Below are 26455 nucleotides of genomic sequence, written 5' to 3' on the forward strand. Positions count from 1 at the left end.
CAGATCAGACAAGACAAGACAAAACAAGGAAAGATACGATTAAACCAGACCAGACAAGAATAGACGAAACAAGATAAGATAAGATGAGACGAGATGAGACGAGATAAGACAAGATAAGGTGAGATGAGATAAGATAAGAAAAGACGAGACAAGATCAGATCAGACAAGATGGAATCAGAAAAGACGCGAGCACCTTTGGAGAAGAGGAGATTCACCTCAGGCTTTTAGTTTCTTTGAAGGTTTTAAACGATGTGTTTAATTCTTCAGAGGCTTCAGAGCAGCCACTCTATTACTGACAGGTCCTCAGCTCATTGTTGAGTAAAGTCACATTTTACACACGGAAAAGGCTGAAGAGTGGAAGAAACGGACTGATTGCACCGAACTGAAAGAAATTGTGTTAAACGAGGAGCCGTAAGTGAAAGCTTGACATCTAGATTACATCGGCCCGAGTGGAGCCTCTGTTTTTCAGACAGTAAACGATGATCATCAGATAATCTGACAAACCTGTAGCAGCCTCCTCGCTCTGAACTCACCTGCTTCCCTCAGACGGACCCGGCTGCTTTCTAGGAATCTGCTCTCGCTCTGTATTCACCTCCACGGTCCAGATGGTTCACATCCGCAGGCAGGAAGCCACCGACGGACACATCATCCGTCTCTCTGCACAGACACAACGGCTTCAGGTCATTATCACGTACACTTTGTCCTTTTCTAATTATTCCTGGACATTTTAATCAGATTTTTAAACATAAGTTCTTTCAGACATTCAATTTAAACCCTTAAGAAACTTCTCTGTATATTTTATTCTGAGAAAATGTGAACCTTCATCATAAAATACTCAGCATTTTAACATTTCATAACCAAAATGAATTAATTAAAAAAAACATACATGCATATACATATAATATTAAGTTCAGGAACCAAGTGGATTAAGATTAGAAGCACCTTTAACAAAGCAGGTCTGCTCCTGATGTCACAGCGCCACCTAGTGCAGAAATCATGGAGAAAACCCTGAACAAGAACAAGAAAACACAAACACATGCTGACACAAAGAGCTATTATATTAATATTATTATATTAATATAATAATAATAATAATAATTAATAATAATTAATATTAATAAGGAATTAATGTAGCGAATTATTACACATGTAACACACTGGACACACAACACGGAGAAGAAAACATGAAGCAAATACACTATTTTACATGAAATGATATTTGCTCCTGAATGCATCATGTGTTGTGTCTCTGTCATATAAAAGCTGTATGTTCTGTATATTTTAGGCTTAAACGCTCTTCTTGTTATTTTTAAATTTTTATTGTGTCCTTTTTGTCTTTTTTTCTCTTTTTTGAGTGGTATTTGGAGTTTTAATTCATTTAGGAACTTTTGTGTTATTGTGCGCTTGTTGCTCTCCGGACGTTTATTCGCGAAGCGCACTGTCCGACTTTTGGTTTCTGATCGCAACTTTCGTCATATTCTCACTTTCAGGTTTAAACCATTTTAAATATTTGGACTAGAACAACGTTAACATAAAAACACATACTAATTGGATTAATAGTAAAATGAATATTTGATGTGTCTATTTGATGTCTTTATTTATATATTAATTATTAAGTATTTGATTGAAGTGTTGAATCTGCGGTTCGCTTTCTCTCTGCGCTCACATGCCCTTCAGTCCGTTGCAGGAAGGATTTCCACATCAAACACAGGTAAAATTTAAAAACACATGTTTTCGTTCTAATTTAGCCTTTAACACACGTCTACTATTTGCAGGCGTCTATTCAGAGGAGTGGAGAAAGAAATTTAAGACAAATACCCCGAAGAAATCGGAACGGGTAACGGGAATATGAAGCTAACTAGCTAGCTGTTAGCTTAGCGTCCGACAGGAGGAGAAATATAGTAACATAAATGTGTTTCATATAATAATATGTACTTATTAGAAATGTATTACAGTTTCTTAAATATCCTCTTTATATTGTTTTGTATTCGTTAACTGTCATTTGCATTTATTTGGAATTTTTTAAACGATTCTTATGCCAATTAGACCAAACACTAAACTCAGAATTAACCTGGAAAAATTCTAAATTTATCTGGAATAAGTTGAAGGACACCTTTGCAGAGTGATGCCGATTCACCTGAAGATTTACCAAAAATGTGCCATTGGGATTTTTTAGCAGACAGGACTGTGCGATAAGAGAGTAAACCTTAAAAGTGGTAAAAGTGTTATGGGGTCTGGTGTGGCTGCAGGACACCTGATTGTCTCCGCGTTTTCACCCCCACAGAGTCTGAATCATGGCGGTGCAGGTGACCGAGTCCGACCAGATCAAACAGGTAAGTGGTTTCTTTCAAAGTCTACTGCGGAATTATTAAAAATACTCTTAAAGTCTTTCAAAATAATGTATATTGTCATTTCCAGCCTCAATATTTAAATACAGCGGAATAAAATGGTTCCAGAAAATGAAATTAACATTAATAAGTCAGGGAGTGTGACATTGTTCCTAATTTCACCTGAACGCTGCTTGTTTTCAGTTTAAGGAGTTTCTGGGGACTTATAACAAGGTGACGGAGAACTGCTTCATGGACTGCGTCAAAGATTTCACCACCAGAGACGTGAAACCTGAGGAGGTAAAGAACCAAGATTAAAAAATTAGCAAACCAATTCATTTTATTTATTTTTGCAGCCTCTCAAAGGGGATTTTCCCCCTTTTCTCACAATATTTTGGAGCAGTTTACTGATAAATTAACCAATCAGTACAATTTTAGCTATATTATAATTCAACATGACATTAGAGCAACAATAAAACCATTTTTCATCTTGAATATATCACCAATAAATCCAGGTTCTAGTTGAACATTTTGTAGGAATAACATATCTTTATCTCTCTCATAAAACAGATTCATAAATCACACGAGACAGAAAGCTTTTTATTTCTTGTGAACTGAGCTCATTTTGGTCCATTTGTGGCTTTTTAGTGGAAAAACTAAATCCTGTGTGTGTTTTCTGGCCTTCAGCCCATTCAAAAAGTTAGTGGAGTGCACTCTGGGAGTTGTAGTTGATGTTTATTCCTCAGGTTTTATGTGGCGAGTCTTTATTTATTTAACATACAACATTTGAACATTTTATTTGCGGTTGCAGTCCAGCTGCTCGGAGTCCTGCCTACAGAAGTACCTGAAGATGACCCAGCGGATCTCGATGCGTTTCCAGGAGTATCACATCCAGCAGAACGAGGCTCTCGCTGCTAAAGCCGGACTCCTGGGACAGCCGCGATGAACCTGAACCTGAACCTGAACCTGAACCTGGTCCTGATCCTGGTCCTGAACCTGGTCAACCACAAATACAGACTCTGAACCTGATACCGTTTTGATTTCATGTAAAACTGCTGGACTCAAAAAGCTTGAGGAGAAGAACAAAGCTTCTTCCAGAGCATCATGGGAAATGTGGTTTTAAGCAGGTGTTTGACATTTTTCTTTAGTTTTTTTTCCTTATGTTAAAATGTTTTTTTTTAAATTAAACATTATGAACTGATGTTGTCTTGCCTGAAAGTATTTACATTCACTCAACTATTATTATACTATTTATAGGAGAAGTGGCCTAATGAACATTTACCTTTGTATCACAATAAATAATTCTGAGCTTGACATTTGGTCTAAGTCAGTTTCACATTATTTTGGTCATTTTCTGATAAATTAACTGAAGGATATAACATAAAACATCCTTTACTATCAGAGCAACAATACAACAGCTTTTATCCTGAATATATGATCAATGAATCTAAATCTGTTATGAAACGAAGTGAGTCCTCGTCTCCAGTTTGTGAGTCTGATAAATAAATGTGGAAACATCTGATCAGTTGGAGTTTGATGCTCAGATCAGAACCAGCTGAGTTGTGAGATGTTGGTGGTTTCCTCTCATCAGCTGATGCTCCAACATTTCTACTGGATGAAGGTCAGGACTTTGACTTGTTCCTAAACATTCATCTGGTTCTTCTGGAGAACCACTGGTGTTCTTGGCTCCTTGTCTTCCTCCATGACCCAGTTTCTCTTCACATTCAGCTCATGGACTCATGTCCTGACATTTTCTTTCAGAGTTCACTGGTAGAATTCACAGTTCATTGGTCCATCAATGATGAGCAGATGCAGCAGAACAGGCCCAAACCAGGACACTAGCGCCCCCATGTGGCACGGATGTCTTAATCCTAGAAACACATCACTGATATGTAATATTGGCTCATTTTCGTAAACAAATGTGTACGTTTAATATTTCAGCTTCATGTGTTTGATCGCGTTCTATCAACTTTCAGGAAAACTTTCCAAGCGGAAATGTAGAAAATTATGAAGGATGCAAATACTCGGGACAGTTTTATCGCTGCAGGTCTGTGGCTAACGAGCAGCGCCTGAACGCACCGTCACGTCCGGAGGTTCTGAAATGAGACGAAGCTGCAGAATGGAAACATATTTAAAACCTTTATTAGAAACAGAGAGCGCAGCTTATTGTGAACACAGTTCCAGCATGGCTTCTGTTCTCTGGAGGAAGTGTGTTTTTCTGTATTTACAGTCTTTGCTCTCAAAACCGCCGCTGGCAAAAACACCACATAGAAAAAAAAATAGAAGAAAAAAAAAACGACAACCGAGGAGTTCATAATACAACAGTACAAACAGTCTTCTCTTAAAAAATATTATAAATCATTCTTTACAGGTGTGTAAAATGTAGTCCTCAAATACAGGGTGTGGTTTTACTCTTTTCTTTCTTTGTATTTGTTTTTTTTTTTATGTACAACACAAATAGACGTGGGAGAGGCGAAAAGAAAAGCAGCCGTCTGTCCGAGCCGAACGGAAACCAGAGAAGAAGAAAAACAACCAGAGAAGAAGAAAGAACCAGAGGGAGAAGAAGAAACGAAGCAGCAGAGCAGCTGATGTATGGAAGATCAACTCTGACCAAACTGTAAATCATAAAGCAGAGACTTAAACGTTTACCAGCGACTAGTGAAATAATTTCATGTGCTCATAAGTGCATTCATGTGAAATTTATTCACATTTTTGTTTCAAAAATATCTTTTAAATTTGATTTATCAGTTATTTTTTTCCAGAACTGAGACGTTTTCATCCTAAACTTGTCCTTGAATTATAAATTAAATCTAAATGACGAATCTTTTACCATTAACCCAAATAAAATTAAGCCCGAGACAAAATGATCAGAACATTTAAATTCAAATCAGACTCATGAAAACACGTTTTCAGAATTAAACTATTAAAATTCGACTTTTACTTAAGGTCAAAATGAGCCGTAAACAAAACCAGAAATCCTCAAATTGTTGAAGTTTAATAAATGAAAATGACGTGAAATTAAAATAACAAGACAGGAATTTTACCAGTTTAAACCTATTTCAACTTTTCAAGTTTTAAATCAGAATAATATTAAACTTTTCGGTCAAAATGATCAGTAAACAACACTAATTATAATAAATGAAAATAAGAATTAGAATTTCCTGCAAATATATCAAAAATATTAAGATATAAAAATTATTCTTTCGGAATATTCTGAAACAAAACCCAAAACACTACATTAAATTTTCTAATGGAGGTATTTGCTGGTCAGTATCTTAGTTTTCGTCTGTTTTTATTCATTTCTTTCTTGGCAGCACTGATCTTCCATACGAAAACACAAGCTTTAAAAAAGTTTAATAAATATCGAAGGATCTGCAGCTTCAGCTTAATTATTTTACACAAGAACAAAAAGAATTCACCTAGAAATGTCTCGTTTTCTCTCCCGCTGTGACCTCGCAAGTTTTTTGGATATTTTTTTTTTGTTTTTATCAAAATAAAATCTCTGATTTCATATAAAAATGACCAAAACACTCACAGCAGGAAATTACTTTTTCCTTTTGTCTTTTTTTAAATTTGAACCAACAAATGGAAAGAAACAAAAAAACAAAAACAGTGAGGAAGGAAGGAAGGAAGGAAGGAAGGAAGGAAGGAAGGAAGGAAGGAGAGCTCTGTGGCGGCTGAACAGACGGCGAGCAGATGTTTTTCTCCTCGTACAGGAAGTCAGACAGGCGAGGGGGCGGGGCTAAGGGCAGCGCCTTCCCTCCACCGTGCGGCGGCGTTTCCATCAGCCACCGCACCGTCCAAGCTGACGGCTACAAACTGGAGGGAGGTTTGTTTACACGTTCGCCGTCGCGTCCTTGGAGATGGCCGAGTGGGCGGAGTCTGTGATAAGGGGAGGGGCTGAACAGGAGGGTGCGGGGGGCCTGTGTGGGCGTGTCATCACCTGCACTCCACGGCCACGGTGTTCTGAGTGGGCGACGCCGAGGACGGACTCATACCTGTGTCCGAGGAGCCCGACGAGGTCGACGCCGTCGTGTTCGACACTGAAGGAGACAAACGGGGACGTCAGGACACTGAAAACTGTTTTCCACCATTAACTAAGAAACATCCAGCGCCTCCTGCTCCTCCCACCTTCTCTCTCCTTCTTTTTTAGCCTCTTCCTGCGTCTGTCGATGTTGGCGACCTCCGACTTCAGGCTCATGTAGCACTTCCTGATCTCCTGCAGCTTCTCCTGCAGGAAGGAGATCCTCTCGGTGCTCGACATGCTGTCCAGCTCATCTGAGGAGGAGGAAGAAGACGACAGAGAGGAAGGAGATTATTTCTTCATTCACAAACACGTTTTCAGCTTCATGATGTGAATCCGAGCTCGTACCGATCTGGAAGGTCCACTTGTAGGTGCGCTGTGGCGACGGGAAGCTCTGTTTGTCTTTATGAGACGACGGAGACGACAGACCAGGACAACGAGGCTTCTGAGACTTGGACAGGGATGAGACTCGAGACTGGTCCTCGCTGTCGCTGCTGTGACCTGCAGGGAGGAAAAGAGCTTAACGTCAAACAAAGATGGCCGACGACTTGTAAAAAAAAAAAAAAAAGGGGGCGGGGCGGGAACGTCTCCGGGCTCACCTGCTCCGTTCTTCTCCACCTTCCCCGGCGTGTTCGGCCGCTTCTGGTTCCGTTTCTGCTTCTTGGCCGACGGGCTCGAGTTACAGTCCGTCACCCTCTTCTGGCCTGAGGGGTCAAAGGGCACAGGGGTTAGGAACCGGCCAATCAGACGGCTGCGTTCTGGCTCCGCCCTGAGCTCCGTTCTTACCTCGGTCCTTGTTCTCCTGCAGCGACAGCACGGAGGTGGTGGACGAGGAGGCGCTGCCATCAAACCCGGGGCTAGAGTCTCTCTCCTGCTCCCCCCTCGCCGCTCCTCGCTCCTCCTCCTCCACCACCGCCTCCTTGGCGGGGGCACCCTTGTCTGGGTGGAGCTCTCCGGGGCAGGGGGTGGAGCTCGGGGTGGAGGTGGAGAAGAAGGGCCTGACCTGAGCCTGGGGGAGGTGCGGGGAGGGCGCGGAGGGCAGGGCTGAATGGAGGAGGCGAGGAGGCAGCGTCTGCTCCCTCATCATGAGGAGGATGTGCTCGGCTGAAGGAGAAGGAGAAGGCTTCTCCTTCTCGTCGGGGTCGTCCAGGTCGACCTCGTGACAGACCAGAGCCTCGGGGCCCATCTGTGGCTCCATCTCCTCTGCGGGGGAGGCGGAGGCGGCGGCCGGAGAGACGGGAGGCGTCCCAGCACGCACCTCCTCAGACTCCTTCATGGCTCCACCCGTCAGTCGCTCCACCGTCGCCTCCTTCTGCGCCTCCTCTGCTGGAGGAGGCCTCTCCTCGGGCTTCGTCACTCCTTCGCTCCTTCTCTCCGAGCGGAGCGGCGAGGGGAGGGTCTTGGGGGAGGCGGAGGCAGCCATCTTGGGTGTGGTGGCGGCGGTTTTGGGGGATGCGACCTCCTCCTCCTGCTGCTCCTCCTCCTCCTGCCTCCTATTAGGACGGAGCTTCTTTTCTGCCGATCTCTGCTCTGCTGCTTTACGTTTGAGCGCCACGCTGCTCCCCGCCCCCTCCTCCTCCTCCTCCCCCTCCTCCTCCTCGGTGGCCGAGTCGGTGTCGGAGTCGGCGGTGGGGGACTCCTGGGGGAGTCTCTGGAGACAGTGGAGGACAACCATGGGCTCGTCCCCTCTCTTCAGGACGCTGCGGGGAGGAGACGGAAGCACCGCCGTCTGGGAGGGGCTTGTGGCTGGGGCGGGGCTGGGAATGCAGAAAGGGATTCTGGGAGGAGTTTCAGATCCTGTCTCCTTGGCGATGGACCTGCGACCTTTGACCCTGGGGGAGGACAGAGCAGAGGAGCGGTCTTCTTCCTCTGTGACGGCGGGCGATGAGGAGGACACCTGCTGCTGCTGCTGCTGCTGCTGCTGCTGCTCAGGAGTTTTGCTGATGCTGTCGGACGAAGGCGGCGTCCTGCTGGGGGACGTCTCCGCCTGAGACGTGTCCACTTCCTGTCCGGGAGACGATTTGTTTTTCTCCTGGACAGTCGTCGTCTTGGTAACAGGAGACGGTTTACTCTCCGTGTCCAGGAGAGTCGGCATGACTGCGTTTTCCTGTGCAGACTCCTCCCCCTGCTCCTTCTCCTTCTTCTCTGATTGGTCCGGGGCTGTGTCAGCTTTCTCCTGAGGCATGCTGGGACTCGGAGTCCTGGTGGCGGTAGCTGGGGCCTGAGCGTTTGTTGAAATAGCAGCTGCGTTGTTGTTGTTGTCGTTAGCAGTCGATGGGACGTCAGCGACCTCACTCGTCTCCTCCCCCTCTGGTTCTTCCTCCTCCTCTTCGTCGTCCTCCTCGTCCTCCTCCGTCTGACAGGGCGGGGCTTCTGCCCTCCCTCGCCACGGCGATGGCTTTTTGTCAGGCGGGTCCTCTGAGTCGCTGTCATCTGAGGAGTTCCCAGAATCCTCTGCAGGGTGAAAGAGAAGCTGGTTAGTTATTGATCAGCAAAGTTGATCAATGATGGGAAACAGGAAGTAGACGTCTTCCTACCGTTGGACGCTCGGTCTGAGTCATACATGCCGGATGTCCTCCTGGTTCTCCTGCGAGGAGTGTCTGCAGAGAGGACACAAACAAACATACTTAAAAACCTTGAACAAACCGGTCTGAGCGCTGTCAGTGTCATGTCTGAATGTCTGAATCTTACTGTCTCCGTTGGCCATGTTTGACGACGTGTCCATCCTGCTGCTCTTGCCGTTGGACCGTCCCTCATTGCTCGGGGTTTTGGACACACTGCGACCAGTGGAGCCCGTGGTTCTGATCTGAGGACGACCACGCTTTGCTCCCGTTGGCTTTGCTGCCGCCGTCATCGCTCCCAGCTTTTCTTCGTCCTTCTCTTCGTCCTTGTCTTTGTTCTGTCGAGGAGACGGACGAACGCAGTCTTTATTTTATTATTCTATCTTTTGCTGTTTTACAGTATTTTATCTTTAAAGCATTAAATAAATCCCATTAATCTAACGCTGCCCCTCCCACTGCAGCTGATTGGACAGTCGGGCTCTGGTCAGACAGCCAAGAGGAAGTGACATCACAGGACTTCAGTCCAGCATGCGAAACCTTTCTCAGTATCATCACTCCGGCCAGACTCAACACAAACGTGCTGCTACTCAGTAAACCCCTGACCAACAATTTAAATATAAAGAAATCGTGTTTGTTTATCGGCTGGAGGAACATACGCAGACACTAAAAATGGTCGAGGGTTTAATTTAACACCAACATCCTTTCAGTTCCTGTTGTGACGTCTCACCTTCACCTTCTTCCTCTGGCGTTTTTTCGTTCCTTTCTCCACCGGCCAGATGATGCGATCAGCCTTCACCCACTCATCGTACCTGAGGACCAGACACACCTGTCAGGACACTCAGACACCAGCAGGGGGCGCAAAACTAATGCACTTAAATACACTACAAAGACCACAGCCAACAACCTGCTGGTACTTCACACTCATTATTCAAATGGGCAAACAGAAAGAGCTACTGGTAGCTGGGAGGCTACTGTTAGCTGGGAGGCTAGAATGAGCTACGGTTAGCAGGGAGGCGAGGGAGAGCTACTGTTAGCTGGGAGGCTACTGTTAGCTGGGAGGCTACTGTTAGATGGGAGGCTACTGTTAGATGGGAGGCTACTGTTGGATGGGAGGCTAGGAAGAGCTACTGTTAGCTGGGAGGCTAGAATGAGCTACTGTTAGCTGGGAGGCTACTGTTAGCTGGGAGGCTACTGTTAGATGGGAGGCTAGGAAGAGCTACTGTTAGCTGGGAGGCTAGGAAGAGCTACTGTTAGCTGGGAGGCTAGAATGAGCTACTGTTAGCTGGGAGGCTAGAATGAGCTACTGTTAGCTGGGAGGCGAGGGAGAGCTACTGTTAGTTGGGAGGCTAGGAAGAGCTACTGTTAGCTGGGAGGCGAGGGAGAGCTACTGTTAGCTGGGAGGCTACTGTTAGATGGGAGGCTAGGAAGAGCTACTGTTAGCTGGGAGGCTATAATGAGCTACTGTTAGCTGGGAGGCTACTGTTAGCTGGGAGGCTGCTGTTAGCTGGGAGGCTAGGATGAGCCACTGTTAGCAGGTTCCTGTGAAAACTGACCTGACGTTCCAGCCGTAGTAGTGAACCAGGTAGAACTGTTCTCCGTTGTCCACGTCCGTCTTCTTGATGTGAGCCTCGTAGATCTTCTGAGTCTTTCCTCTTCCGTACTTCACCTTCACCTTCGTCCCCGTCACAGAGTCTCCATCCTCCTCCTCATCACTCCTGACAAAACCAACACAGGAGCTGAGCATTAAGTTATGAAACCTCTAAACGTCTTTACTACTACACCCTGAAGCGTGATTTTATAACTCACGTAAACCAGGCTCACCTTTCTCCTCGCCTCCTCTCCCTCTCCTCGTCCTCATCGTCCTCCTCCTCATCATCGTCCTCCTCGTCCTCAGAGCCTTTGTCTGAGTCGTCCATTCTTCTGTTGCTGCGTCGTCTCATCTCTCTGTGCTGCTCCTCGTTGTTCTCTCCTCCTCCTCCTCCTCCTCCACTTTTCTCTGGTCTGGAGTTCAGCTCGCGCTCCACCTTCATCCTGCTCCCCACGCACCTCCTTTTCCCCTAAACACAGACAGGAGGAGTAACACCTCATGTTTAGTGCTACGCAGACAGACTCCACCCAAACACCAGGTGGCGCAGTGTCTTTTTTACCAGTCAGTCAATGTTTCTCACCCTCGGGGACATCTGCGTCTCCTTCGCCTCATCCTTGTCGCTCTCGCTCTCAGACTCCGCCTCCTCCCTCTTGTCGTCGTCAGGCTCCGCCTTCATCTGAGGTGTGCCGGCGTCTTTGAGCTCCTCCGCCTTCTGACTGGGTGGTGTGGTCGGCGGGCGAGGGTTGTTGTGATGGATGGTTCTGAAGGTGATGGAGGCGGAGCGGCAGTACTCCTCGAAGCCGTACAGGTACCTGACGAAACAGGTCAAAGGTCAACGAAAGCCTCAAAGAGTCATTGACCAACCTTTCCCTCCATCATTCCTTTCCTCCCTCCTTCCCTCTTTCTTTTCCTCCATCCCTCCCCTTCTTTCTTCCTTTTCTCCTCCCTCCTTTCTTTCTTTCCCCGATCCTTCCTTCCCTTAGGTAGAGATCCATCAGAGGCAGCAGCTGCTACATTATTCTACTGACCACATGGTGGCGCTGCTGCTTGTTTACACACAGACTGAGATCAGATCTACAGTTCTGGCTGGAGGCACATTTTAATGAATTAAAAGCAGGTGATATTGTCTGATGATAAAGTTGTTGTTATCTGAGCCTGTAGTTCTTTCTCTTACTTCCTGTAGGCCGTCTTGACGTTGTAGGACGCAGCAGAGTTGAGGACGGGGATCCCCAGGTCGATGTAAACTTGCTTCCACACGGTTCCAGACTCGATCTAAAAAACGAACAGAAAACCCAGAACGTTAATTAAAAACCTGATCGCCTCGTTAATCGGCTGATTAGACGGTGAAGCTCGTTAGGCTCTGGTCAGACAGCCAAGAGGAAGTGACATCATCGGGACCTCGGTCCAACATGCGAAACCTTTCTCAGCATCATCACTCAGATCCGTCTCATCCTCTAGTGTGACCTTCTGTCTGGACCCACTCACCTTGTGGCAGCCGCCCAGGAGATAGACCAGCCTGAAGAGCTTGAAGAGGTTCAGGTCTTTATAACCCAACACCGGAGGCTTGTTGATGGGGGTCCCTGACAAACACAAGCACAGACAGACTCTCAGAACAAACCAGCGCAACGTACAAAAACAAGAATGAACTGATACTGTGAATATAAAGTTAATGGTCTGAGGTGGAGGGTGATAAAACGTGTTAACTACTTCCAAAATGAATCCTCCTCCAGTATTTTTTTTGCATTCAACTGCTTCTGTGGTGAGCAATAATCTCAGCTTACGCATTTTTAGGGTTAACCAGCACTATAACAAGATCAAGTATATTTTATTCCAAAAACAATGTTTGTTACTAATGTGAATAGTAAAAAATGGAGAGGCTTGTTAATATGAGACACCTTAGGACTCACTGCACAACCACACGGAGGAAATACCGATATTATTATTTTGTAGGTAACAGGTAAAAGCCCAACTATCTCACCTCTGTCCTCCATGAATTTGTAGAGCTGCTGCAGGAAGTGGTCCCTCTCCTCTGGGTCTGGTTCTTCCTCCGGCTGGACGGACAAACAGACAAGAGAGGGAGGTTAAACAAAAATTCATATTATTTAAGCTAAAAACCAACTCTGGTAGCGTGGATCAAAGTCTAACCTCCTCCTTTATGTGCTTTTTCTTCTTTTTCTCCTCCTCGTCCTCCTCTTCCTCCTCCTCACTCTCCTTCTCTTCTTCATTTTCGTCATCGTCGCTGGAGGACGAGTCGAGGATCTGACTCATGTCCATCTTCCAGGCTTCTGGGATGATCCTCCTCCTCAGGAAAACCTGGGCTGCTTCAAACCCTGCAGAGGGAGGAGAGAAAATAAGAAGAAGAAGAAAGGAAAGGGAAGAGATCAGAAGAGAGATAAATGCAGAAGAAGGGTCTGGTGGCTTGTGTATGAGCGCCCTGGTGCATTGTCGGAGCTGTAGTTTACCTTTCCTGTGGGAGAACTCAGACTTTGTGATGCTGTGGGTGTTGACGGCGTGGACATGTCTCCTCGGGACAGTGTGACTACAAGAAACAAAGAGAGTCAGAAAGCTCTGGTTCTGGTTTCTGGAGAATCCAGTTAATCTACTAAAATAAGTTTGGTGGAGAAAACAGATCCACCTCATCAGTGCAAGTATTTATGACATCCCTAAGGAAAACTAACTGAACTCACAACTTGCCGTCTTCGAACGACCTGACCAGACACTGATCCTTCTTCACCATCAGCTCATCGTTACAGCTCGGAGACACCACCTGCGAGACAAACGGACACCGGAGTGAGTCCTCTACAGCGCGACATGCGTCACATCACCTGATTAATCCACAAACAGAGCGGTTTCATCTCTGGTTGCCTCGGTTACCCTCATGTGAAACTATCAGAACATAAATAAGTTGCAAGAAAAAATATGTGAAGCCATTTTTTTTAACTCTCAGTCCTTAATTACCCCCCAGGGACAAACACAGTTTTCTAAAACTCAATGTTTCCATGTTTTTATTGAAAACAACATCTAAACATTTAGATGTTGGAAAAAGTATGTGAACCTTTGCATCCACATGCATGTTGTACTTTTGAAACTGTATTTTTCCGGTGGATGGACGGAGCTCGCTCTGTTTGCATGTTCTCTCTGTGGACGCTGGGAGGAAGCCAGAGCACCAGACATCCTGGCTAGGTTCATCTCTGATTCTAAATTGATGGTAGGTGTGAGTGTGAATGGTTGTGTGTCTCTCTGCGTTAGCCCTGAGATAGACTGGAGACCTGTCCAGCGTGGACCCCGCCTATTTGCCCCCTCACAGCTGTGACAGGCTCCAGAAAACGAATGAACAGTGTTTGTTTGTGTTTTTACCAGAGCCAGTAACCAGGAGGACGGCTCCGCGGCGCTTTCAATGCTGCAGACTTTCCCCAGCAGCTCATCGTTCATCCTCCTCCTGTCATCCTCCTCATCCTCGCTGGACGAAGACTCGTTCTCTTCGTCAGCCCTGAGGTGCAGACGGAAAGTCAGGATCGATGCATGTAAACAAAACCCGATATAACCGCAGTACATGCCATCACTACCCAGGAGGGATGGATACTGGTACTAGCTACCATGATGCTAACGGTGCTGATGCTAACAGTAGTAACCAGACTGATCTGGGTGCTTCATTTGGTGCCAGTGAGTTTTTTTATTAGCTTAGCCTCCTTAGCGCTATTGCTGCTCCGACAACACACGTAAAGTCACATCAGTTTTTCACCTACATGGATGGAAGTGAACCTCCAAAATGTCTAAGGACAAACGTTTGTCTGGATCTGCAACAAGGGAGGTAAGTTTGTATGTTTTTATTCTTTAAGTATCGGTTTGGCTCCAGTATCAGATAAAACTTGAACCAGACTCATCCCTACTACCCGGTGCTAGTCCAGTTCTCACTTCTAACACTAGGTTCCTACACTACTTGTACAGTTACACCACTAAATCTGGAGCTATTGTCTTGTTATACATATGTCTTGTTGCATCTTTTTTATTATTAGCTGGATGCTACATTAGCAAACATCCAGGAGGCAGGTTCTCACTTTCATTTTCGGTACAGAGTGAATTGCGACGCTGATTTATGTTCTATGTAACCTGTAGTTTTAAATGAGTTCAGCTTGATGTGTGTGAAGTTTAATAAACGGCCACTCACACAGCCTGGGACGAACGGCGTCCGCCACGATTTGATTTCTTGCCGATGACCGGAGTCCCAAAATGCTCCGGGTTCGTCAGAGGCAGCTGGTCCAACGTCTACGAGAGAGAGTGAAGTCAGAGTTAACCTCAGATCATTTACGGTGCTGAGAGAGATTCTCTGGTGGAAGGACACAAGCCGAAGAAATAGTCCCTCTAGAAAATGACTCACCTCGCTCTCTGCAAAATGTCTCTCTCCCTTCAGGCACAGGGACGTTCGGCGCAGAGTCTTCTCGTCTCCGTCATCGAACACTGGAACAAACACACAGATCCAGAGACTAAACCAAACGTTTCTCCCTCACACAAAATGTCAACTTATTTAATGAGAACTTTTAAAAACAATGAATGTTGAACAGAGTCGACACAGAAACAAAGATAAAGAAGAGATAAAACACAATAAATGTGGAAGATATATATATATATATAAAAAAAGAGTTTTTAAAAAGCTGATCTGCTTTATTCTGACTTTATTCTGATGAAACCTGAACATTTGAGCCCTTTAATGTCCAGTCTGACCAGTTTGACAGAAGGAGGTCGAGAAATATTTATATTCTGTTTATATTCTGTGTTATTTTTATGAACTTGTGGTGAGACGAGTAACATAACATCTGTCTGAACGACGTGTGGAAGGACTGTGGACAGTGAACTATGAATAAATAAATAAATAAGCCTGATAAGTTCTGGTGTATAAATGAGGCCTTCATTGAGGTCACAGTGCTGCTGTTCTTTGAACCTGACGCCGTGTCACACAGACACAAACCGGTGTTTGAACACGTCGCGTCTGTTTGAACCCGGTTCAGCGTAGAGGTGGATGTACGTGATGAAGGCGACGAGAATATCCCGGAACAGACCAGATGTGGTAGCAGCTCAGACACAACAAAGAATCCCCAAAGATCAGTTTCACTTTCATCACAACACCAGCACCAGCAGCAGCACGTTCATCGTTCATGTTCACGGAGACGTGTAAAACCATGGGCGCTACAGTCGAGACAACCCGTGTGAAAAAGCCTCGTCACCTACGTCGGGTTTAATGAAAAGCAGCCAAGCCTGAAAAGGAGGGAGCTTCATATATTATTATTATTATGATGCATTGTAAAAACTCAAGAACTGGTTTTTGATTCCCAACCCAACTAAAAACGGATGTAGCCTGTCTGCAGAGACGGTGAGGACAGTAAATGACTGGAGACCGAGGGGATCGAACATACGACCTGGCTGGTGGGACTGGTCTGGCTGATTCTTCATTGTCATGTAGACAGCAAAGGCTACACAGAGTTCCTTTCACTCAACTAAAATACACAACTAAACCAAACAAAAGGAAATAAACTTATTTTAAGCATTGAAAGTATATAAATAAAACAGGCATGTGAGAGTATAACGTGTGGGTCAAACTAAACTATGCCAGACGCCACTTCATTCAACATACGGAGGCGGCGGTCGGATCGGTCAGACAGCCAAGAGAAGAAGTGACATCACAAGACATCATCAGCTCGTTAGGCGAAACCGTTTCTCAGCATCATCACTCCTCCCCGACAGCCAATCACAGCCGCCTCAGTCGTCCTGTCAGCGACCAGAGGAAACTACCACACGCTAACATCGTAGCTGCTAACATTTAAACAGATTCATGTGAAACTAGACGATCTTTCAGTTGTATTTACCTTTTGGAACAATGGACAGAAATCAGTTGCTGGTCATTTCAGTCTCTGATTGGTTGGAGGACGACTTAGCGACGCCTCCTAATGAACTTCAGAGTCCGTCTACGCCGTCACTACAACACTGGTACAAAGCCTCAAACTTCTCTCAGATATTTTTCCTTTCTATATTTAGCATTAAGCATCACAGTTGCCTTTTTCTGTCATATGTGACAGGGTCAGAAAGTGGATGGGTTCACATGGAGCCACATATTCCAATTAGAACCGGTTTAGAAGCACAAACTGAATAAAAATGCTCTATATAAACACCTCAGTCAGAATAAACAGGCCCAAACCAAATGAGATGTCATTGGGCTTCAGAGGAGCAGAATATTACCGGCTCCGTTCTGTCTGAGCATCTGTCCCGACATGAATGTACGGTGACGTTCAAGTGACGTTTCCTCAACTGGAGAGCTTGTTATTAATAACAACTCTGAAAGAACGAGACATTATCTCACGCTTACACAGCGGAAAAAACAGAAATATTGAACTATTTAAAAAGGTCATCAAAAATTCACAGGAGTCGGGACGGACTGAAGCTGGAAGCCATGAGGAGCGGCTACTACGAGGCTCAAAAACACAACAGTAAAAGTGGATGAACCCACAAACTTCACAAACCAAAAGTGTAAAAACAATAGCAACTGCTGCAGATGAGCTGTCCATCTTTGATCAGTCACACGTCTGATTAAAAGCAGTGGTTCATGTAAACATCAGACAGGAATAAATCTTGGCCTGAAACCTTGTAACTCCATGTAAACTCGATGTAAACTCGGCTACCGTCTCCGCTAACGTCGGCTGCTCTTTAAGCCGGTGTTTGCGTCCCATCTGCTACTCGGCTTCCTCTGCTGGAGATGCTAACACAAAGTGTTTGCTGCCATTAGTCGCAGCAGCTTTTAAACAAACCCGGTTGTGTTTGAGGTCTGACGACGAAAGAAATTGAAGCAAATTGAACTGTTGAAAGGACTCTCCTGTGGTGTCTGTGGGAAGTAAATGCCCAGTGAGGCCCAGTATGAACCAGAGCCAAAGAGGAGGGGAGGCAGAGGAAGTTAAAGCTCTGCTTCCAGCTCTGACTCCTGAGCTCCACAGAAGATCAGTGGTTTAACGAGGACTCACCCACGGTGTAGAGGCTGGCGTCCGTCAGCTTACTGATGACGGCCTCGCTGCATAAACCCTCGTTGGTCTTCACCTCCACAGTGGATCCCACCTGAAAGACAAGACACAACACAGCGACTTATTCATCAGACTTTAAGAAGGTTCCCGCCCGTTTAAAGAGCAGTTTCAGTCTAAAGAAAACAAACCAAACTAGATCTTACCCTCAGAGGTCCTTTCACCTGGTCATCCTGAACCACCTGGGACGTACTTTCACCTTTTAGAGTCACCTGGAGACAGAGAGGCAGATAAAGGGCTGTTGATTACTTTTCCACAGAGACAGGAGGTGGCAGAAGACAAACAGGGATAAACATGGACATAGAAACCAGACAAACAGGCAGCGAAAAAACTCTGAAGGCCGAGGAAGGATCAGCGCGACAGTTTGAGCCGGTTATAGTTAACAATGTCGTTTGTGGTTTCAGCTGCAAAACGCACTTTAGACAAAAAAAAAGAGGAAGACACAGCTGGATGTGTTTGTCTCAATCCTCAGCAAGATCAATTACACACTGGACTTTAATTCTTCCACCAGTCCAAGGTGACATCTTCTCACGTTTCTGCAGGTTTAAAATACTCGTTTTTATAGTTTTACCTGAAACAAATCTCCACTTTGTAATAATCACAGAGGTCTTAGTCTGTGTGAGTCAAACCACCTGAACCATAATTCTGGTAACACAGAGGTTCTGATAAAACTAATTCATGTGGTTTAGGATTTTTACTTTTTCAAAACTTTTGTTTGATTTGCTTTTTTTCTGCCTCTTGCCACTTAAGAATTATGAAGGATGTGCTATAATTCAAGGTTTGGACAGATGTTCGAGCTCCAAGTCGAGATGTCGTTGAACTATTTTCCCGTTTAGACCAGGGATGAAATAATTAAATCAACCATTAATGTGTTCATCTGTAAAGGTGGAGCTGATTTAAATACTGACGGGTCATTGGGACAAATAGCATCAAAAATATATTTTTATCATCCATTATAATTCTCAAAGTAATTAAAACTGTCTGTGACACAGAGTGGAGTGAAACGGAAAGTAGCAGAGCCATAACAACGGATCATAAACCTGTGTAAAACGCAGAGTTTGTTTATCTTGTGTGAATGAACCACATGAAACTCAGACACATGAATCACAGAACGTCCTCAGGTAAAACTAGTCCCGTGCGAATAGAGCTTTAGTCTGTAACTTCTCCTGCTGTGGAGGCAGGAGAACCAATATACTTAGAAACTAAAGCCCGGGGGTTTGGGTGTAGGTGTCTCCTTTAAGTCATTTTAAAACCACACAGAATAAAAAATCCACATCATAATCAACACTGCAAAAGCATCAGAAGTAGGTTGATTGAGTTGATTTAATCATACATTTATTTTGTCGAACATTTACAGGCTACAAAGCTCATCTGCAAGATATTAAAAGGTCACAACTTCTGAGTTCAGTCTGAAAACTGATGTAAAACCTTCTCAGGCTCAGACTAGTAGGATCAGAAAGTAAAGACAGATTTCTTTTAGATTAGACAACTTTTGACCTAAAAGGGTTCCACATTTAAATGAATGGGAAAGTGAGGAACATGTTTCTGTGAAACAGTCCAGTTCACCACCACCTGCATCCACAGCAGCTTTAGAAAGATCAGAATTAATGGAGGAGCTTTTAAACTGCACAGGTGTTTCTAATAAAGCGCTCATCACCCATCATTATTTAGATTAGAATGACTTCACCAGTAATTAACCTAATTAATAAATAATGAACAGACAAGGAAAACAAAACCAGAAGAAGAAGAAACAGTAAACGTCATGCTGGCTGACCTTTAAGAGAGAAAACCGACAGAAAGCTCCGGGATATTTTTCTCTATTATCTCGACTGGGAAAACAGCAATTATTCTTTCATGTCTGGCATCAGCCACGTTTCATGTTTCATGCTCTGACTCTAATTCACAGAGCAACAACCACCGCACACAAATCTGTTCCTCTCTAGAAACTAACAGCTGAGCAGTCATGTGAATTAAAACGCCGACTACGTCAGAACTTCTCTCGTTAACTCTTTATGAAAACAAGACAAAGCGAGTGCACAGCTGAGGATGTTAAATTCCTGTGACGCTTCCAGACGGTGTAAATGTGAGGCAGTGAGTGGATCTGAAGCGAGTCCTCACCTTGACCTTCACCATGCGTTTAACCGTCTTGATCTTGGCCTCGCAGAAGGCTCCTCTGTACTTGGCGCTGACATCCGTCCCCACTGTCAGGTAGGCAGGCTCGTCCGCTGCCTGAAACACACAAACACACAAACACACACACACAAACGTTAGCGTGCAAACTCCCAGCATGCACTGCAGCAAGTCCACGCGCCAGATTAATCCAGATTCAGGGGTGGGAGGAGATGCTACATCCTTATTCTCTTATGAGAAAAACCTGAGGTCCAGTTCCTGATTTTTCATCACCTCAAGTCTGAAACCACTTCACAGATAAATGTCAACGGAGTTTAAGTTTGATTTTACTGACTCAAATGTGGGTTAGATGGTCAAAGAAAATAGTTTTCTAAGGAGGGACGTCCTGATCAGTATCAGGCCACATACAAGCATTTTAAAATCATGACAACTGATGTGTTGTAGTTATTTTTAAAGTCCCTGAAGTATCAAAACAACTCGTTCTTATTCTGTTTGAATGGTGATGAACTAGCGTCAAAGATCCTAGAAGAAGAAGAAGGTGATGAGGAAGGTGAAGACGAAGAAGACGACTGAACGCTGCAACGTTTCAAAGAAGAGAAAAGTTTCCTGGAGACAAATCTTGCAGAGAGGGTTGTGGAGTTTATGGCAGCGTATCTCGACCTTATGGAACAGAATCATGAAACCAGTGTTGACACCAGACCTGGTTTCAGATCACACTGTTACTGAAGTGTTATTGTGGTTAGTGTGTGTGTTGTTACAGCTCTACACACACCAAATGGAAAATCATTTAATCTGGAAATAAAAGAGTGTGTGTGGTAACTTGATTTTAGTTTTTATCTGTTGAGTTTCAGCTGGATTTGTAGCATCTATTCGTCTCAGGTGTCATTCGTAGAAAAGTTTGGTTGTTTCTTTGCATCATATATTATTACTGACAGGAACGGACTGAGCTTCTTATTAACAGCGTTATTAGAGAACTGATCAGTCTGATAATGAGACAGAGGAAACTAACAGACTTTGCACGGAAATCAAAAAATATTAAGGGAACAAATTATGTTCCCTCAGCGTTCCAAGATTAATACATTTAATGTTTCTTCATTAGGATGATTTACTTTAACCCCGGAGACCGATTTAAGATTTGCAACCTTAAGAAATGGAGTTTCCTCAACTTCCAGAGTTCACCATGCGTTGGTTTCAGTTTTAGTCAGACTGAGAGGAAATAATGTCATAATAAAAGCATCTTTTCTGGTTGAGGCCACCTTTAGCTCTGGTGGCGATGGGTTTCTTTACCCTGCAGACGCCTCACGGTGAGACAACTCTTAAAACCACAAGTAAAAGGCGTCCCTGTAAAGTTGAGCTCTGACAGACTTCACAAAATATTCAAATTAACAGACGTCTGGAAACCCTGCCTGAGGGTTGGGGTTTGGTTATGTCACAATTCTGGTCAACGGATTCTTCTGATCATTTCTGCTGAAGCCAGAACGAACACGTTCACGTGTTAATACACACTTACTTGCCAGATCATTAGGTGCAATACTAATTTCATTCTAATCTGAATGTGGTGATTCAGACACGTGATTATTTTGCAGGATGGAGTTTGTGGTGCTGTTAAACTGGGTTGTGTTATTTAGCCTAGATTAAAATGTCAAAATAATAGAACAGATTAAAGAAACAAGATGGGAGGTTTTACTGCAAGATTGTTGAATTAAAATGCAAAACTGTAAGACTGTGAAATGGTGCTACTCCTTTCAGGAAGCACTGCCGATTTTAACACGTGTCTGTGTTGATGTTCCTGTTGTCTTTTTAACTTAGCACTGCATATTTTGTTACATATCTTTTTGCGGTGACAATAAAGACATTCTGGTTCTGCATTCACTTGTGCACTTAATGTTCTGGTAGTTTAACTTGTAAATGATGTGTTTCACCAGTCGGACGTTCTCGTATTTAAGGCTCTTTACTGCGGGACCAAGATGCAGGAGCCTAAAGTTTTTTGTGGTGATGCTGTGTGCTACTGTGACGCTGCCACCACACTTATTTTTAATTAACATCTGTATCCATGGTAACATTAGACAAAGGTGGTGACAGCTTGTAGCCTCACTTACTCTTGGAGCACATGAAAATTAAAAACACAAAAAGGTATTTTGTGACTAAACTGAACAAAATTCTAATTTGTCTAAATCAGGATTAGGGGCCAAAATCAACAGTGAAGTCGTGACATTGTGCTCACTCTAATAGAATTTAGGGGCCACGTCTTCTTCTGGTGGGAAAATTATTTCATTGAAAGCGACTCTTGTCTTTATAGACTCAGCATTAACAGCAGGGCTTTATGTGAAAAGAAATGTGGTAAACGTTCAGCAAATGTGAGAAGACAACCACTCGCAGCGGTTTGGTTTTGTAAAGAGTCTATGAGCAACAGTGACAGAAACAATCAAATTTCCGCCCTCACATTATTCAAACAGCCAGCATGAACAGGTATCACGGTTTAAATGAAGTCTGGACTGTTTCAGAAACCTGTTAATGAAATGAAGGTGAATCCTTTAGTTCCTGAAGAGGATTCTGACCCTTTCACTTGCTGTTTTGGGTGATGTTTGTGCACCTAAATGCATTTAGGGATCATAAAATAAAATTAACTTTGAATATGATGAGCAGATAGCAGCACAAAACTGAAGCCTTCTCTTCAGCTTCTACTTCCTAGGGTACAGATCATAGATATGCAAAATAAAAATGGTTTACTGAACATGACTGCGAGCGGAAAAGAGTAACAACTGGAGTTCTGCTTTCAGACAAAACAGTGGAAACTAAACATCAGTCTGCTTCTACAGATGTGGGTTTCCTCAGGTAACACTGACAGATAGCTAATTATTTTAACATTTATTACCATTTGCTGCCCGTCTGCTGAACAGAAACAGAAGTTAACACTTTGAGGAAGCCCTTGTTCCTCTGCTCTATGGTGAAGAGAAAATTTAATTAACAAGCTTTTGTTTACAGTCGCCTAAACATATTTGGTTTTGGTCCCGGGATGGAGACGCATCATTATAAATCATTATTTATCTAAGGAGCTTGTTTTTCCTTAAAACCTTACTCTCCACCGGCAAAACAAAACTTATGTTAAGAAAAAAAACAAGCGAGCGAGTATGGGAGACTACTGTCCTGCTTCATCTAGAGGATTTTGTGCTGATTCTGCTCAAAGGTAAAGACAAATTTTAAATAACAGGCTTTCCTTTACAGCTGCTTCATTTGTTTTTGGTCCTAGGTTTGAGAAGCAGTATTAGAAATATTTATGGTGTATATGAAATTGTTTGTTTAATTACTCTAAAACTCACAGCATCAGATCCTGGACCTGGTAACAGCATGTGTTGATTGAAAGCTGTTAAAAAAACTATGACTCTGTAATCAGTAAACCACTAATAAATGCTATGACATGTGCTCCAGGCTATAGGTATAATGTACCTCCATGTGCAGTAATGTAAACAGCAGCTCAACACTGAGACCAAAGCTGATAAACTGGACCCAGATGGAGTCTTGGAACTAGGAAAGCACCAGACCCAGACAATCAGTTTAAAGTGAGGACAGCTCCAGGTTGGACGTGTACGAGTGTGTGGACACGGGGAGTCCAGACCGAGGACACCGTCTTCAGCTTGTGTCGGAGGTCAAACACTCACCTTCATCTCTCCGGCTATTTGAGGAAGTCCAGCTCGAAGGATTTCAGATCACTGGGGAGACACAAAACAGATGGGGGGGAGACGGGGTTTTAGTTGGTGGAGGCACAGAGGACAAACGTGGTGCAGAAAAGTTGTAAATCACAAAACTGTATTTAGCCGTTTTCACGCACAACAACAATAATGTCTTACTCTTATATTATTCTTAAAACGGTACCGTGGGTCCTTCTTCCCCTTTCCTGTCAGACTCTACAATCAGACCAACAACAACATATGTGCACTATTCTTTTACATGTGCAATACTCTCTTATTCACAATTGCACATATACTCATATAGTACATGTATATATCTATATCAGCATTTTTGCACTGTGTGCATCCTAAAATCTGTGTGTATATATATATATAGGAAGGAATTTACATTTAACGCACAAATCCAACAATACAGTATGTTCATAGTACCTCAGTCAGTCAGTGTGTATATTTTGCTCACTCATCTGTACATAGGGTTCCATCTGTAAATACTAAATGCAGTTTAGCATCTAAACAGACATGCAGCAAACAGTAAGTGCGTGTAGCATAAATAGTGTGGAAGATAAGCAGTTTGGTATAGGTTGGTTTTACAGCATATGGACAATAGTTACATATTTAAATCTATGTACAGGTGAGACCATACGCTATAAAAAATAACCTGTACCATGGCATTTATATACCACACTGTTTATGCTACATGTACTTAGTGTTTACTGAACTCCGGGTTAGATGCTAAACTATATTTTGTTGCTGTACATGTGGAATGACAATAAAGTTGAATCTACATTTAGTTGTATTCTGCCTCGTTTGTAATATATCTTTCATATATGTTTTTTCTGAGTGTTTCTGTACGCCTCTAAGCTAACAAGGTGAATTTCCCCATTGTGGGATAAAATAAAGGCATATTTCATCTCAAAATACTGCTAAGCTAACCCAACTAGCCGCTGAGTTGTGTTAGCTCAGACATTCTCGGTGTCGCCGTCCCTCCCTCCCTCCCTCCCTCTCTCAGTCCGGATCAAATATGTGGCACAAACAGCCCACACTAACTTAGCTTAGAGCAGGTTACTTCCACCGAAGTAGCCGATTTCAGAGAGCCGGGGTCGGGGGGGCTGAGGTCGGGTTGTGGAGGGGGGTGGTCCGGAGTCCTCCTTCCCGCTCCGCTCCCAGCTCCACTGAGTCACGTCGCCATCACAGCCCGTCATGTCAGCTAGCTGGGCTAACTTTACCACCGCCACCGCCACCCTCACCAAAAAAACAACAAAATACACCCCCTAGCGAACAGCTGCTGGGGGGTAGGGGTGGTATTAGCTACACAACCCAACCAGAGTCCCAACAATACTAGAACCGAGGGGGTGTTTCACTTGGACTCCCCGGTCCGGAGCTAAATTTAGCTACTTGGCTAACTAGCTCGCCAGTTTGTGGAACGTACGGGTGATTTAAACCGTCGGCTCGCGACCGTGGCGTCCGTCCTGTTTGGCTCCCGAGGACGAATTAAAGAAGGAAGTTTCCCATCCGACCAAAACCGAATCCGTGACATTCGACGGATCATTTGATTATTTAATTATATATTTATTTATTTATTTAATAAGCTCCGTCCACAAAGGCGCAGGAGCTTCACATTTCTTCACTGCAAAAACAAGCCGACGACTGCCATTCAATTCACAGCCAGCGCCGCACAAGCCGAGCTCACTCTCCGGCCCTCTTCAGTGACATTCGCCCGGTTCTCTGCCGCCGGATAGCCGGTACTAGTACCCGGTCAAAGTTTTAGTTCGGTTCCGGGGTGAATATGAAGGTTTTATACTTACATTCGTGGCTGCTTCTTCCCCTCTCTATCTGGCTGCGAAGCGATACACGAACAACAAGCTGTTGAGCCCCGAGCTGTGTTTCCTGGCACCTGATTGGCTGCTGCGACAGCGGAAGTCGCAACGGAGAAATCTGATTGGCGGAGCGATTCCGCGATTTCGATAGGACACTGCTGATTGCAGCGTCACCACTGGCCGATACGAACGCGGCGCCACGAGGGAAATGACGGCAACTGCTGCGTGGCTGTCCAATAGGAAGCAAGTTTTTGAGAAAAAAGGTCCACGAAAATACCACAATTGGCCATGTGCGATTTGTTCCCAGTAGCCGCGCCTTCCTATTGGCTGAACGAACTTCCTTGTCTGCGCCGACATCACACGAAGTCCCGCCCCCTGATACGTGCTGGAGAGCTACGCACTAAATTCCATTCAAAAATCTTCAGAGTGAACATTACCCCACAGACGAGGCTACACAAGCGGTGGAAAACAGCTAAACGTCGATGTTTGTACGCGATGCTCAAGATAATTTACACATATACTCAAATCCAATCGTGCTGTTCCCCTCTCGCTTTACACTGCCAGTGCTATTCAACTGAAGCCACCGGAAAAGCGGTTTACTGGTTAAGTTCTATGCATATACTTAATTTTTGTTTCATGACACGTATGCCGAAATCAAGCTGGGCTTTCACCCTTGTATTAACTCTCTTTATTTTTGTTCCTCCGCGGCAATAACGCACATATGACAGTAGTGAACATTCAGTGGACATTTTCTTCAACGGAGCGTGGTGCTGCGGTTTTCATCTGCGAGTCGACGTCACGTATCAGGGACCGTCACAACAAACCATTCCGCAGTGATTTTTAACACAAACAAAAAAACGTATGGGGAACGATCTGGACCAGAGGAGACGGGACGGGACCGGAGGAGACGTCGGGACGGGTACACATAGAGAATCACCGGAATAAACGGTGGTTTGTTTTTTACGATGACATGGACGCCGTTTGTGGCGCCGTTTACAGTGGGCGGAGCGAACGTTTGGCGTAATAGTGACGCACCAGGAAGTGAGTAGCGACAGCGCCAAATAAGGCACGTTTATTTCCGGGAGGTTATTTCTAAACAACCAATGTTGAGTTGTGGCTGACCTTTACATTTTAGATCTTTTACTTCCGCTTATTTCTATTTCTAGTTTATTAATTATTTTCACAGTTAATAATATTGTATTGAGTAAAACACCTAATAATTGTCTTGGCAAGTTTTCATTAAAGCAATTATTTAAGT

General features: G+C 44.3%; 2 protein-coding genes, 1 long non-coding RNA gene and 3 other non-coding genes across 7 annotated transcripts; 1 reads left to right on the forward strand and 5 right to left on the reverse strand.

Moving 5' to 3' along the window:
• Nucleotides 1-539: 539 nt before the first annotated feature.
• On the reverse strand, nt 540-2276 carry LOC125023768. Its single transcript, XR_007114668.1, has 3 exons — nt 2114-2276; nt 943-1008; nt 540-657 (listed from the first exon to the last, which is right to left on the reverse strand). It is a non-coding gene; the product is annotated as an uncharacterized LOC125023768 (long non-coding RNA).
• timm9 (translocase of inner mitochondrial membrane 9 homolog) lies at nt 1606-3641 on the forward strand. The gene is made up of 4 exons (XM_047611274.1): nt 1606-1711; nt 2285-2333; nt 2532-2627; nt 3139-3641. Exons 2-4 carry the CDS (start codon nt 2295-2297, stop codon nt 3271-3273), a joined length of 270 nt encoding a protein of 89 aa, XP_047467230.1. The 5' UTR covers nt 1606-1711; nt 2285-2294; the 3' UTR covers nt 3274-3641.
• An 812-nt stretch (nt 3642-4453) lies between these two features.
• Nucleotides 4454-25318, reverse strand: arid4a (AT rich interactive domain 4A (RBP1-like)). Of its 2 annotated transcripts, none has more exons than XM_047611734.1 (25): nt 25186-25318; nt 23351-23401; nt 19680-19790; nt 17708-17773; nt 17508-17598; nt 14879-14958; nt 14669-14766; nt 13858-13990; nt 13188-13267; nt 12963-13039; nt 12646-12830; nt 12479-12551; nt 11986-12080; nt 11675-11772; nt 11081-11312; nt 10734-10969; nt 10466-10627; nt 9640-9721; nt 9043-9250; nt 8889-8951; nt 7138-8805; nt 6951-7055; nt 6700-6852; nt 6459-6605; nt 4454-6370 (listed from the first exon to the last, which is right to left on the reverse strand). In XM_047611734.1, exons 2-25 carry the CDS (start codon nt 23354-23356, stop codon nt 6267-6269), a joined length of 4353 nt encoding a protein of 1450 aa, XP_047467690.1. In that variant the 5' UTR covers nt 23357-23401; nt 25186-25318; the 3' UTR covers nt 4454-6266. The 2 variants fall into 2 exon arrangements, with proteins under 2 accessions (XP_047467690.1, XP_047467691.1); XM_047611735.1 differs by lacking the exon at nt 25186-25318 and adding an exon at nt 24428-24637.
• LOC125024302 lies at nt 9393-9472 on the reverse strand. The gene has a single exon (XR_007114737.1). It is a non-coding gene; the product is annotated as a small nucleolar RNA SNORD53/SNORD92 (small nucleolar RNA).
• LOC125024307 lies at nt 11861-11940 on the reverse strand. Its single transcript, XR_007114742.1, has one exon. It is a non-coding gene; the product is annotated as a small nucleolar RNA SNORD53/SNORD92 (small nucleolar RNA).
• LOC125024308 lies at nt 16146-16231 on the reverse strand. The gene has a single exon (XR_007114743.1). It is a non-coding gene; the product is annotated as a small nucleolar RNA SNORD53/SNORD92 (small nucleolar RNA).
• Nucleotides 25319-26455: the final 1137 nt, after the last annotated feature.

The sequence above is a fragment of the Mugil cephalus genome, chromosome 17 (assembly GCF_022458985.1).
Source record: "Mugil cephalus isolate CIBA_MC_2020 chromosome 17, CIBA_Mcephalus_1.1, whole genome shotgun sequence".
Taxonomy (NCBI): Eukaryota; Metazoa; Chordata; class Actinopteri; order Mugiliformes; family Mugilidae; genus Mugil; species Mugil cephalus.

What these genes read in the sequence shown, in the direction of transcription:
- timm9 (XM_047611274.1), top strand. Translation starts at nt 2,295, where the DNA reads ATGGCGGTGCAGGTGACCGAGTCCGACCAGATCAAACAG. An exon ending in AGTCCGACCAGATCAAACAG is followed by an intron (nt 2,334 to 2,531) that starts GTAAGTGGTTTC and finishes GCTTGTTTTCAG; the next exon opens with TTTAAGGAGTTTCTGGGGAC. An exon ending in GAGACGTGAAACCTGAGGAG is followed by an intron (nt 2,628 to 3,138) that starts GTAAAGAACCAA and finishes TTGCGGTTGCAG; the next exon opens with TCCAGCTGCTCGGAGTCCTG.
- arid4a (XM_047611734.1), bottom strand. An exon ending in CAAGTGGACCTTCCAGATCG is followed by an intron (nt 6,606 to 6,699) that starts GTACGAGCTCGG and finishes CCTCCTCCTCAG; the next exon opens with ATGAGCTGGACAGCATGTCG. An exon ending in AAAAAAGAAGGAGAGAGAAG is followed by an intron (nt 6,371 to 6,458) that starts GTGGGAGGAGCA and finishes TGTCTCCTTCAG; the next exon opens with TGTCGAACACGACGGCGTCG.